Here is a 13,699-nt window from a genome sequence, read left to right on the forward strand (position 1 = left end):
CATGTGGATGTGGGCGGTGGGGGTTGCAAGAGCAGAACCAACTAGTGCAACCCTGCTCTGCCCTTTGTGTGTATAATGGTAGTCTTGCAAGTATGATTGCCAAAAGAGGGCTTCATTTTCAGGGACTATGGCTGCTTCCTTGTAGCTCACACAGGACTCCCCCCACCCCCGCTCAAAAAATGACAGTAATCTTAAAAGTGATTCCAAATCTACTGGGCACAAAGTGAAGCGATATGTCTCAAATGACGATTTGAGAATGGATATGATAGAGGTGGCAGATTGGCAAGCTTGATGCAACATAAAAGAACTTTCAACAGTTAATTCACTCTCCTGCTTGTCTTTGACTCATATTCATCAACTGCATTTGAAACACACAAGCCTCTTGTTTTGGGCAATTGGATTATTAAAAATGGATGGCTTTCTCTAGAGAATTCCCTGCTCATTTTCAGATATCACACTTTATTGAATCATTCATTTAAGAGGGGAAAAAACGATCTACAATCTCATTCTTATGTCGAAAATTAGATGCATATTATATCCCTATGAATAGATTGAGCTGAAGATTGTGAGCACCTGTTTCAGTGTTTTTCTATGCCTGTTTTTAATTTTTACAAGAAACATCATTCAGTAACTCTGATTTCTCCCCCATTCTTTTCATATAATTTTCTGATGGTTATTACATTGGAAACAAGAAATGTTTTGAATATTTTCTGTACACCTGTGATCATATTATTTTACTGCCAGCTTCAAAAGAGCCATATGCAACTGTGTTTGAAAAGTGTCCTAATGATAGAGTTTGCAGTTGGAAAATATTTATATGAAGATGGGAATTAGTAAACATCCTTTTGAGTTCTAACCAGGATTATCCCTTTGGGTTTTGGTGCTTAAAACCATTTTATGATCTAGATGGTTAAGCTGTACTGAGAGATTAGCACACATATACAACTCCTGTTTCCTAAAACTAGCCACAAAAGCTCATTTAGAGAAGGCTTTTATCACTTCCCAAACTTTCAAGCACAAATATTTACAGAGTTCCTGAAGGAATTATAACATGGGCTGGGAACTTCAGATTTGGACTCCTAATGTGGCCTTCCAGAACTTTCTAGTTCACTCTCAGAAGTTTCCTCCGGCCATATAACCTCCCAAACTCCACCCCTCATCACCAATAGATCCCAAAACAGGTTACAGCAATTTAAAATTCAGAACTAAAAACCAGTTAAAACATATTATGATCACAGGAATAAGGTGGGATACTTTTATCAAAATCTTTAAAAGGTTAATGAGACTGGGTTTACCCTTACAAAAGCCATGCTGATTCTGCTTCAGACAGAATTCTATAGGCTTTTTATATTTTATAAAGCTTTTCACCATTTTTCCTGGAATAGATGTTAAGCTAGCCCACCCTATTGTTTTCCAGATTTTGGCTGGTTCCCTTTTCAAGCATTAATGTTACATCAACCACAGTCCTTGGGTATGGAAGCTGATCTTAGAGATAAGTTACACATTTTTGTTACAAGATCAGCAATTTTACATTTCAGTTCTTTAAAGAACTCAGGAGAACGCCAATGATTTATCCATTTTTAATTCGTCAGCAATCTTAGAACTTTGTCTTTTGTCACCACTATTTGCCTTAATTCCTCAGATTCCCTTTCTGAGAAATAGGGATAGGATCTGCCCTATCTCTTTTGCTGTCTAGACAGATACAAATAATTCATTATGGCTCTTATGTGATGTATTCATTTTTAACGTTCATACTCCCACCCTTTTGTCAATCAAGGACCAAGGTAGCTTACAGAGTTAAAATCTGCAGCAGCACAAATTGAACGGAAAAAAGGGAATGCGATAAAACAGCCAATTAAAACAGTTGGCTCATAAGTATTAGGAATTGACTCCAGCCTCCAACTGAAGGCAGCCTTGCGTAGAATATGGCCCAAAATTATCTCCTGGATTCATTTTCACTTGCTTTCATCTTGCTGCCAACATCAGCCAGGCATTCTGTACATATCAAACATGTACGATGAAGATGGAACGAAAAGAAACAATAGTGTTGGAATGACTGTTGCACTTATGCTGATCTTAGATGGAATCTCCACAACAGGGAGCCTTCTGGCTTCACTTGAAAGGAAGGAAAACAAGATGGAAACTGGTTGGACGCACTTTTTATCATTGTTTGACATTCATATTATATCATATTGAAGAAAAATCTTTCAGGAGTGGGAGAGAATATAAAATTCTTATCTATGAATGTCATCATACCTGACTATTACAAGCTAGAATTGGCTCAACTGAAAGCTGTATAATTTACAAAGGCTTTAATCAATATTTACTGCAGTGTGAAGGAAGCAGGGATCAATATTATTGAACAGGCCTCTACATCATAAGGCCCATGGGCCGACTATTTCCCAAATCCTGATAATTCATGCCACCGTAGAGGAATTCCAAATGCCTGCTGTTTCTGGCCATTTCGTACCACTTCAGGGAAACATTTACAATCCATATAAGACCATGAAAAGTGTTGTCTGTGGTGCATCGTTAGGTCTGATTGCATCTTTCCTACTCTCCCTGGAATTTAGATACACGTAACAGAAATTGTGCCAGTTTTTCCAGACTATGCCAGCCAGCCATGTTATGTAGCCTACTTGCATCTGAAACTCCCTCACTATGAATTTCTAGGAGAGTGAAATCCTGGTGTGCTTGTGCTGTTTAATTCAGCAAGGACCATAAACAGCAAAAATGATGGCACAAATGAGAAATACTACTATGCGCACTTGTACTCAAGAACCCAACTAACACATATCCTTTTGAGTCTTTAACTCACTTGCCATAGGGTAAGTTATACTAGAAGAATTAGCACTTGGACAATAGACCAAAGCTTGGAACCAAAGAATTTATGAATTTACATCATTCTAACTGGGGCTGAAGGGACGCGGGTGGTGCTGTGGGTTAAACCACAGAGCCTAGGACTTGCTGACCAGAAGGTCACGGTTCGAATCCCCGTGACGGGGTGAGCTCCCGTTGATTGGTCCCTGCTCCTGCCAACCAACAGTTTGAAAGCACGTCAAAGTAGATAAATAGGTAGCACTCCAGCGGGAAAGTAAACAGCGTTTCCGTGCGCTGCTCTGGTTCGCCAGAAGTGGCTTAGTCATGCTGGCCACATGACCTGGAAGCTGTATGCCGGCTCCCTCGGCCAATAAAGCGAGATGAGCGCCGCAACCCCAGAGTCGGTTACGACTGGATCTAATGGTCAGGGGTCCCTTTACCCTTTACCTTTTTTAACTGGGGCTGAAGGGAGTTCCTCCAACAGCATTTGAAGGGCCACAGGTTTCTCATCCCTGGTTTAGCCAAATACAACTTAGAGCCTATTTGAATGCCTACTCTGTGGAGGTGACAGTGGTGAAGACATTTTTCACCTTTCCTTAATGTCCAGATCCATGAGGACGGCCATCACCATGGATGGACAAAATGAGGAAGTAGTCCCAGGATTCCAGAGAGACAGGAAGGGGAGACATAGCAGGATCAGGACCTCGGAGAAGAACCATGGAAAGGATTTCAGAATCACAGCTAGTACTGTATTGGCCTGAATATAAGCCGCACCCGGAAATAAGCCACACCTTTAAAATTCGGGGGGGGGGGGAGACAATACCCAAATATAAGCCGCTCCCTTGAAATTCTGCAGGCACTCACACCTGTAAATGGCAAATGTAGAAGAAAATCCTACGGGTACTAGAGAGGACCCACAAGTGAGTTAAACACACATTCGTAGCACCGTAAATGCAAATAAAAAAATCAATACTGCACTGTAAAATATGGGGAAAGCGATGAATGACATTAGAATTAATTGCACAACAGTCTCAAGCTCACAATTCGGCAATAAAACATTTTTTTTGTTACGATTTACCATATGTCTGTTTCAACAGTGATATCGTAAAAGCCAGTTTTTGTAAGTTCACAAATTTAAGCCGCACTTTAACTTTTCATGATCAAAATTTGGGGTGGAAAGTGCTGCTTATATTCGGGCCAATACGGTAATCCCGCAACTGAGGCAGGAAAGTATCCATGTGGTGTCCTGCAGCAACTGGCAGATCCATAAATCCTGGATTAGGTATTCATTAACTAGAGACTGTATCCCCAAATGCTATATCTGTCCAGCAAAAGGGCCTGGTGTCTTTCTTCACAGTTGTTGCCTTCTTTTGTGTCCTGGAGTTTCAAGCTGTGAGGATTTCTCCTTAGGTCTCTCCTGAACCTCTGAGGAGCCTGTGGACCAAAAAGCAGAGTTTGATGTCAAGAGTGTCTCCTTGGGGTTCAGGAAAAGAGATACAGGTTCCATTGAGAGTGACTCCACATGGGGCTGACCACTGAGGGTATCCATCTCCTCCTCAGCGCTTCCATTGTCAGAAGACTCTGCCTCTGAGGATTCCTGCTCTGGCCCATGACACCTTCATTATATACCATCTAGTGGAGCTCTTCAGAGCAGTTAAGGGGCTTATTCAACAATATCCATATCCATGCATTCATTTAAAAAAAAAAATAATAATATTTTTTAAGAATTTAAGAATTACAAAAAGAAAAGAAAAAGAATAAAACATAACAAAAAATACAATACCATACAGAAACAAAAACACTTCATATACATAACAAAACAAGACAAAAACAATTAAAAACACATCCAATACTTTCAATATTATTATCTTTCATTTACTTGTTTCAGCGACCTCCTCACACCTCCCTTTTTTGTATTCCACTTCAATTGATTGTTTCAGCAAATCCTTTCCATCTTCCTCAATTTTCTGTCCTATAATTTATCTTAACACATTCTAACCTTATTTTTCCCTTTAATCCATTTACAATCTATTGTACTTAATTCTTTATAGCATTTATGCTAAAGCCATGTAACTTCATTCCAACATCTTTCTAACATTAAGTTTACAATATTTCTGTAGATAATCTTTAAATTTCTTCCAATCTTCTTCCACCGACTCTTCTCCCTGGTCTCGGATTCTGCCAGTCATTTCTGCCAATTCCATATAGTCCATCAACTTCATCTGCCATTCTTCCCGGGTGGCTAAATCTTGTGTCTTCCAATAGTTTGCGATGAGTATTCTTGCTGCTGTTGTTGCATACATATCCATGCATTCAAGGCAAATGTGTGTAGGCTTAAAACCAAGTTGTGGCCCCACACTTGCTGGTTCCATTTCAGACCTTCCTATGTTCACCACAGTGCTCTGAAGGAAAGTTCTGAATGCAATTATAATCCTCTTCCAGGATTGGGAACCTCAGTACAGTGGTTAAGTACTTAATTTGTTCTGGAGGTCCGTTCTTAACCTGAAACTGTTCTTAACCTGAAGCACCACTTTAGCTAATGGGGCCTCCTGCTTCCGGCCCGCCGCCGGAACATGATTTCTGTTCTCATCCTGAAGCAAAGTTCTTAACCTGAAGCACTATTTCTGGGTTAGCGGAGTCTGTAACCTGAAGCGTATGTAACCCGAGGTACCACTGTAACTGAGATGTTGAGGACAGGCCTGTGTGATCTGTAGTCCAAGCGTATGGCTTTTCTGAAAAGGATTACACACCCCTTAAAAAACTAGGTATTCTGTTGCAATGCCACTTCTCCTGGCTGATGTTTTACTTTGCTTAAGTAACATTTCAAATTGATGACCACAGCCATCTCTGTGAAAGCTGCCCTTAGCAAATGTGCAAGCCAGGCATTGACTGGGCTGGGGGCTTATGCCAGGATAAGAACACATTGCAGTAGTGTGAATAAGATTTCTGCTTGCCGGTTAGTTTCTGTGTGGTTCTGATCTACAAAATCCTAGTTACCTAAGGTCAAGCCTGTCTGGGTTCCAGAGCCATCTGGCCACTTAATGGAAATGCATGTTTAGAGAACTCCAGCTCTCTCTTTTTAGGAGACCATGAAATCCTCCCAAGTATCTGAGCAAAGCGGAAGGTTTGATTCATACTGCTATTTCATTAATGGATTATTTCTCAATGCTACTGATTAAATCATGTTATTTAATATTGATTTTGTGTGTATGAGAGACAGAAAAGAGCCATTATGCATTGTTTCTTCATATATTCTAAAAGTTAGTAAAACAGTGAATTGAATTCTTGCAAATCTTCATGCTAGATCTTTGGTTTTGAATAATATATATTGGGGAGGGGGAGATGTGTAGATAATTTATGAACAATAATAACTGCCTGTTGCCATAATTGCAAGCTGAGATTACTTGAATTCTTAGAATGGTAAACAAATATAATTTTAATTGTCTAATGTAAGTATAAGCATAAATAGTTAACACCACTGGATGTTTCTTTAATGAGATTGTATTTGAACAGAAAATGTGCAGTAACTATAGAAGTTACTATAGGAATTCATAAGGTGTGTGTTGATCTTCAGACTTTGTAGCGTTTGGCTTTCTCTCACTTTCTCTCTTTTGGGCTGTTGAACTCCTAAGTATCTTTTACTGTTTAGTGAAATTGATTTCCTTCAATATGTGACATGACTTCTGATTGAATCACAAATGAGCTGCTGCCATCATTCAATCAGAAACATCTGCTTTCTAATATTACAGACGTTGGATTGGGTCCAAATAATCTGCTGGGTGAGTGGAAGCACTTATGCTAGGGGTAGGAATGTCAATTTCACACCTACCTCTTTCTGTGCTCCCTAAAAACGCATGCTGGAAAGTTGTAGATCTGCCATCTTCAGCATTTTGTACCACCCCCTCCCGCTTGGGTAAATGTACTAAAAGACCCTCAGAGGTATAGGTTCTCCTTCCAGATGTACAACAGAATCTTAATACCTTGCTGAAGTATATCTGTGTCTGTTCTGTGCCTGGGTGGGAGATTTATATTTGATTTTAATATTTGTATTCCATTTTTCCAGTGACAAATTCCAAGCTCCAAGTGGCTCACAATACTGTCAAACACAATAAAGCAAATTAACAACAAATTTCATCAAAATGATTTGCGCAATTCCATAAAGTCATAGTACGGTTATTCAAAATATCAGAAAATATAAGAAATTATTTATCAAAATGATTAATACAGTTCAATAAAGTCATAGCAACTGTGTACATCACATGGTGTTCCACTGAAAGAAAGTGGGATATAAATTTAAGAACGTCTAAGACACTATGGACTTCCTTTCTGTAGGACTATCAGGGCCGACCCTGCTATTGGGCAGAGTGATTTTATGTGTTATGAAAAGTGAGCAAATTGTGAGTTACATAATTTATTATTGATGTAATTATTCACTTCTTGGAGAAAGTGCTTGTGGGATTTTCCGTCTTGGAGGAAAATAACTTGGCCAACCTTGTATACTATGCTCTAAGATTTGGGAGAGAAGATGCTATTTTCTATTCCACCTCAGGCAGTACAATGTGTTGGTTCAGTGCTGACATCTATGCCATACTGAGTGATGCTGCCTTGCTGAAAGCTACATGATGACCTTTGTGGCAAAGATTTGAACACATTGCTGGAACCATTCATCCTCATTTAGTTTCTCTGGTGTGAAAAATATATATATATATTAAAGCAGAGGAAGTCACCTCCTTCACTGCTAGAGATAAGTAGGGTTTGTAGGTTGTTACTCTTCGCCCACTGCTGTTGCCGGACCTTGCACTTTAGCTTGATGGAAACAAAAGTGACTAAGCCACCACTAGGTCGGCCTCGGAGATTTGGTTTTATCGCAGGGATAGCAAAGGCATCGTATCCCTGAAGAGAAGGAACATGGAGATCTAAACACCATGACTCCTGTAGACATATAATCTGAAATTTTGTAAGGAAATCCAGAAGGTCGACGTCACCCTGCTTAGATAACCATCCCGCCACGTTCCAAGATAGAATGTGGAAATAGGGTGATGGTGGAAATAGTGGCAGTCAATCACTTTTCCGGTGGTTTGGGGCTCCTGAGTTAAGCTCCTCCTCCTTCTGCTCTGCTTGGTGGTTCCAGGTTTGAGGTCCCTGGTCCCTAGGTAGGTGTGATGGCTTTGACTGGGAGGCCAGTAGGTTGATTTGGCCCAGAGGATCTTCGATGACACCATTACATATATCATGATGATCAGCTGATGTATCATGATGTTCCGCTGGTTTTTGCAGAGCGAGGGCTTTGTCGACCCGTATAGGCTGTACAGGTAGCAGGTCAACAGCTGAATCTTGTGACGGTACTGCTAACGGGTCAAAATTTAACAAGTGCTGAGGATCTTGGTTACGTGTTGGGCTTGAAATAATAGAAGCCTCCAATTCCGGCATCGAGGCGTATGAGGACGAGAGCATTTCAAACTGATCTTGCTTCAGTAGTCCAATACCAGGCTCGTTGCACGTGGAGGCCAGGGTACCAAGCGGGGGGTGTAAAAAATCAATTAAGTCATTTACGGGCAGGCTTGCCACTCTCTGAGGGGTAATGTGTCCTGGCTCCAATCCCCCGACTGTTTGTTCTTTATGGCACACAGGCCCGGCATCAGCACAGACAGCACCTATCCTGGTGCATAGGGGTGTACGGGTCAGATTGGTGAATACCCTTGTGAAATAGATGTGCCATTTTCTTGTACGGTTTCTTAGTCCTAGAATCTTTGCAACGCAGTGGGTAGATCTAAAGTTAATAACCATACGTCTCATATAAGGTCCAGAAGGCAGCCATGAGATGTCCACGATATCTGCGGGGCGTAGTGTCTCCCCCTGCAGTTGGGACAGGGAATTTGCGACCGAATGTTTATCCACCCATTTGTTGTGATTCAAAGGGTGGTTTCCCACCAGTACTGCAAGTTTGCTGTTCTGGAGTTGCAGACTTGAGTTTTGTACTTGGTTGGGCAGGCATCTCACTTGTTTTTGTGCAAGGTTAGCCTGCGCAGTTGAGCAGGGGCGAGTAGGATTTGCAGTATTGTTGAGCTGAGGAGGTGAGGAGGGGCAACTGAGCAAGCCGAAGACTTTTTCGAGCTTCTTTTCAATCCCATCCAGCCTTTTATATAGGTTAGTGATGGTATATGTTATCAACTCAGTCTGGCAAGTTAGCAGTTCCAGTGTCTCTCGGTCCTTGTTTAATTGGGCTGGTGGCTGGGATAATTCAGGTGAAGTTTTTTGCAGGGACTCAAGAGTCTGTTCCATCTGTTCCTTCGGGCACAGGCTCGAGGCTAGTTGTGGGCCGTCCACAATGCCGGCAGGCTCCTCATGAGTAGTGCTGGGAGCAAGGGCCTCATAACTGTTTGCTGTAGGGAAGTTTCTACAGATCTCGTTTAGGTCATTGTCAGGTAGGAAATCCCTGATATTAGTCTGTTTTTTGGCCGTGCTCGTGGCTTCATTGGAATGCTGCCTGCAGCGTTTCTTCCCTCTCATGTCGGCAAATAAAAAAGGGAGAGGATTTCTCAAAATTGCAGGGTCAGGGCAGGTTGTGCTGTTAATGAGCCCTGCTCCCTTTAACAGTCTTTAACTGCCACACTTATCTTTATCTGCCGCGAATTCTTGCAGATTTATGGGAGAAGTAGAAATAATCTGAACCATAAACAATAAAACTTCTAAAATAAACACCTTAAGGCGTCTTAGGGCCCTTAGAACCCACCAAAGTAGGTAATAAAAACAAAGCTTTACCGAGCATAGGACAAGGCTGCCGTTCACGTCGCCATCTTGAATCAGTAGTCATACTCTGGTGTGAAAAATGAATGAATGGTAGATGCAGACTTCTGAGCTCTTCTTTTGTACAATTCCCAATGACAAACGTAAGGGCAGAAGCAGTGCTCTGTAGATTAACCCTAAATGATAGGTATGGTTTCTGAACACATGGTCTTATATCTGTGGAAGTTGGTGTGTTCAGGCACGTTTAAAAATTACTATGCTTGGAGGGTGCGTGTACATGTGGTACAAATCAAATATTTCCAACTCTTCAGTGTTTCTGAATTTTCACCTAAGAGTCTGTTTGCTTGTTTTAGAGTGCTACAGAACCACACAGTTGTTTGGGTTTTTTCAAACGTAGCAGAAAAGCACTCAGGCAAAGATGCACGTGTTACATAATAAAACTTCATTATATATTAATTCCTGCTATAAATATATGCCTGCCAACCTAGCAGTTCGAAAGCACCTCCGGGTGCAAGTAGATAAATAGGGACCGCTTACCAGCGGGAAGGTAAACGGCGTTCCGTGTTCTGCGCTGGCTCGCCAGATGCAGCTTGTCACGCTGGCCACGTGACCCGGAAGTGTCTGTGGACAGCGCTGGCTCCCGGCCTATAGAGTGAGATGAGCGCACAACCCTAGAGTCTGGCAAGACTGGCCCGTACGGGCAGGGGTACCTTTACGTTTTAAATATATATATTTCTACTCCTTTCTATCCTATAGCCGTCCTGAGAAGGTGTGTTTGTGTCCATTCTTGCCAGTCCACCCACTGAAAGTCTCCACCTGTTTGTATATCATCCAGCATCCAGCAGAGGTGAGTAACGTTGTCGGAACTGCAAAGGTTCAACTAGCAAGTTAGCTCAGCAAACAGGAAATAACGCAAGTGAAAACTGGCTTAAGCCCTGTGAAATTCAGTCACTTTTGAAGCTGTTACCAACCTCAGCGACAGTCTCTAACCTTATATGCTAAAGCTTACTTGTTTTGTGTTTGCTCAAGCTGTTTGTTGTTTTCTCCTGTGATGAGAAAAATAGTGCAGTTTAGTACATACTTCCTTTCTTTCATTGTAGCTCTTTTGATTATTGGTTTGCAGATATTTCTGATTTTAAGTGTGAAATAACTTTCCTTCACTTTATTTTTTCTGCCAGGTAGAAATAGCAATGTTATACTGTATATCATATCTCCCAATCAACACACATTATTGTTGCAAGCTTCACACAGCACATGGTTATTAGGCATTGCACAAATACTGTAAATACAAATATAGGTATGTGTGGTTCATTTCCTGAATATTTTTGTTTTCCTTCTTTGTACATTTTCAAGTTCAGGTATATGTTTGCTTGGTAATAGGTTGGACCCAATTGTTTGGGGATAGGTATACCATTATTTTGCCAAGGGATAATGGTTTTAAGAGGTTTTCTTCCTTATCCTGTGAGTTGTAGTGTTTTCAGGTTTATAATACAGGCAAATCCAGTTTTGCGTGTGTTCAAAGAATGACGTAAATCTCTTTGTTTTGTTTTTATAACCATATGAACTGAAGGAAAGTAGAGTACTACGAACTGTACCCCTTCTGGCTGCTTGTCTACCTGAAGAAAAATGCAAAGTCTTGATTGGTCGTCGCTTCAGTGAAGACAGGTAAGGAGCACTGATAGTTTAACTTCCATTTCTTCTATGAGCAGTTACTCGTAATTGTAAGTTAACTTTGTGTTAATTGGCTCAGTGTTTTATAGTGCACATACAATGAAGGTGAAACAAGCTAATGTTCCATTGTGCCTAAACGAAATAAAACAAATTTTAGACACTCCCAAGCAAATGGCAATTCTTCTTTTTACATCTCCATCTCCGAATCCATCATTCATGCCCTGTTTATTTACTATATGAATTCCTTCAGATCTGCTTCTTGGCTTTTTGCTATATATCTGCTATATATATAATCTTTGTCCAGTTAGTTGACGGTGCCTCACATAAATGTGTGTTTCACTGCCATTTTCTTTGAGTAGGATTCACCTAAGTTGTTGCGTACATGAAACAATGTCTGTTCACACAGTAAGACAGGCATGGCCAAACTTGGCCCTCCACCTGTTTTGGGACTACAGCTCCCATCATCCCTAGCTAACAGGACCAGTGGTCAGGGATGATGGGAATTGTAGTTCCAAAACATCTGGAGGGACAAGTTTGGCCATGCCTGCAGTAAGAATTTCCCCTGTCTCCTCTACGCCACTGCACCCCCTAAATTTGTTTTGGCAGGTTGTGGGAACCCTCAGAACAGGTTTAGGGGATGTGTGGGGTGGGAGCAGTGGGAGGAAACCCATGCATGGATACCACCCTATGTTCACATCTAATATAAGACTCTGGCTTTGCATCAGGTTTGCATCCATTCCAAACTTCTAAGTCACATATCTCCTAACTCTGTGGGGGGATATATTGATTTTTTGCCCATGAGGAGCAAACTGCAATGTTGACTTCACTCAGCGGTATATCACAGGTGAAACCACCAACGCTTCTGAGTCCCTCTGTTAGCAGGATCCACTGGAGGGAGTCAAAACTCCCTTCCTCCAGCAGGCACTGCTAGCAGAGGGACTCACGAGTGGTGGTGGTGGGTTCACCGAGATATGTAAAGGTAAAGGACCCCTGGATGGTTAGGTCCAGTCAAAGGCGACTATGGAGTTGCAGTGCTCATCTTGCTTTTAGGCCGAGGGAGAGGGTATTTGTCCACAGCCGACTTTCCGGGTCATGTGGCCAGTATGAATAAATCACTTCTGGCGCAACAGAATACCGTGACGGAAACCAGAGCGCATGAAAATGCCGTTTATCTTCCTGCCGCAGCGATACCTACTTATCTACTTGCACTGGCATGCTTTCAAACTGCTGGGTTGGCAGGAGCTGGGACAGAACAATGGGAGCTCACCCCGTCACGGGGATTCGAACTGCCGACCTGACCTTCTGATCAGCAAGCCCAAGAGGCTCAGTGGTTTAGAGCACTGGAGCTTTCTCAGCTGGGAAGTGGGAACCTTCCCAATCCCCAACTGAGCTGCACAAACATGCTGCGTTGTCCCAGCCTGCGAGCCCCTGGGTGAAACCGCCGCAAGGTGAGAGCTGGGGCAGTTTCACCCAGTGTCTCACGGGCAGAGGCCAATGCATATTGTTTTTTCAACATCGCGGTATATCGCCAAACTGTGATGTTTGGCTGGTGATACACCGCCATGTTGAAAAGCTAATATTGCCCAGCCCTGCTCTGGGCAATGTGTTATCATCTAGATGTCTACTGATCAGGATGCAAGTTACTTCTCTTTTCTCAAGGAAATAAATCAGGGGTCCGCAACCATTTTCAGCTGTGGGCCAGTCCACCGTCCCTTAGACCATGTGGGGGGCCCGACTATATTTTGAAGAAAAAAATGAACGAATTCCTATGCCCCACAAATAACCCAGAGATGCATTTTAAATAAAAGCACACATTCTGCTCATGTCAAAACACCAGGCAGGCCCCACAAATAACCCAGAGATGCATTTTAAATAATGCACACATTCTGCTCATGTAAAAACACCAGGCAGGCCCCACAAATAACCCAGAGATGCATTTTAAATAAAAGCACACATTCTGCTCATGTAAAAACACCAGGCAGGCCCCACAAATAACCCAGAGATGCATTCTAAAGAAAAGCACACATTCTACTCATGTAAAAACACCAGGCAGGCCCCCAAAATAACTCCAAAGATTCATTTTAAATAAAAGCACACATTCTACTTATGTAAAAACACACTCATTCCTGGACTGTCTGCAGGCCAGATTTAGAAGGCAATTGGGCCGCATCCTGCCCCCAGGCCTTGGGTTGCCTACCCTGTGTAATAAACTATAAATGCAAGAATTAGTATTAGTAACTCCTGAACCTGCTTGTGGAATCTAAGGCATCTCAACCCTTTTTAAGCTACTCTTTTTTAGTGTTCAGCTGTTACCTCATAAGAGACCACACATGGTATTTGTATCTACTGAGTTTTTCACCAGTTTGGGTTATTATTATTATCATTATTTATCAAATTTATATATCGCCCTATACTCGGGGGTCTCACTGCGGTTCACAGAACAAAATGAAGATATAAAACC

At 41.9% G+C, this 13,699-nt stretch overlaps 1 protein-coding gene across 1 annotated transcript in view; it reads left to right on the plus strand.

Annotated features, from left to right (window-relative positions):
- Nucleotides 1-9,649: 9,649 nt before the first annotated feature.
- Nucleotides 9,650-13,699, plus strand: part of DTWD2 (DTW domain containing 2) — a gene marked incomplete at its 5' end in the record, with an annotated part of 51,843 nt that continues 47,793 nt past the window's right edge. Inside the window, 3 exons of the mRNA XM_083703786.1 lie at nt 9,650-9,660; nt 10,324-10,414; nt 11,138-11,232. Coding sequence (XP_083559912.1) covers nt 9,650-9,660; nt 10,324-10,414; nt 11,138-11,232 — 197 coding nt within the window. The remainder of the gene's footprint in view (nt 9,661-10,323; nt 10,415-11,137; nt 11,233-13,699) is intronic.

This window comes from Podarcis gaigeae, assembly GCF_964106915.1.
Source record: "Podarcis gaigeae genome assembly, chromosome: 11".
Taxonomy (NCBI): domain Eukaryota; kingdom Metazoa; phylum Chordata; class Lepidosauria; order Squamata; family Lacertidae; genus Podarcis; species Podarcis gaigeae.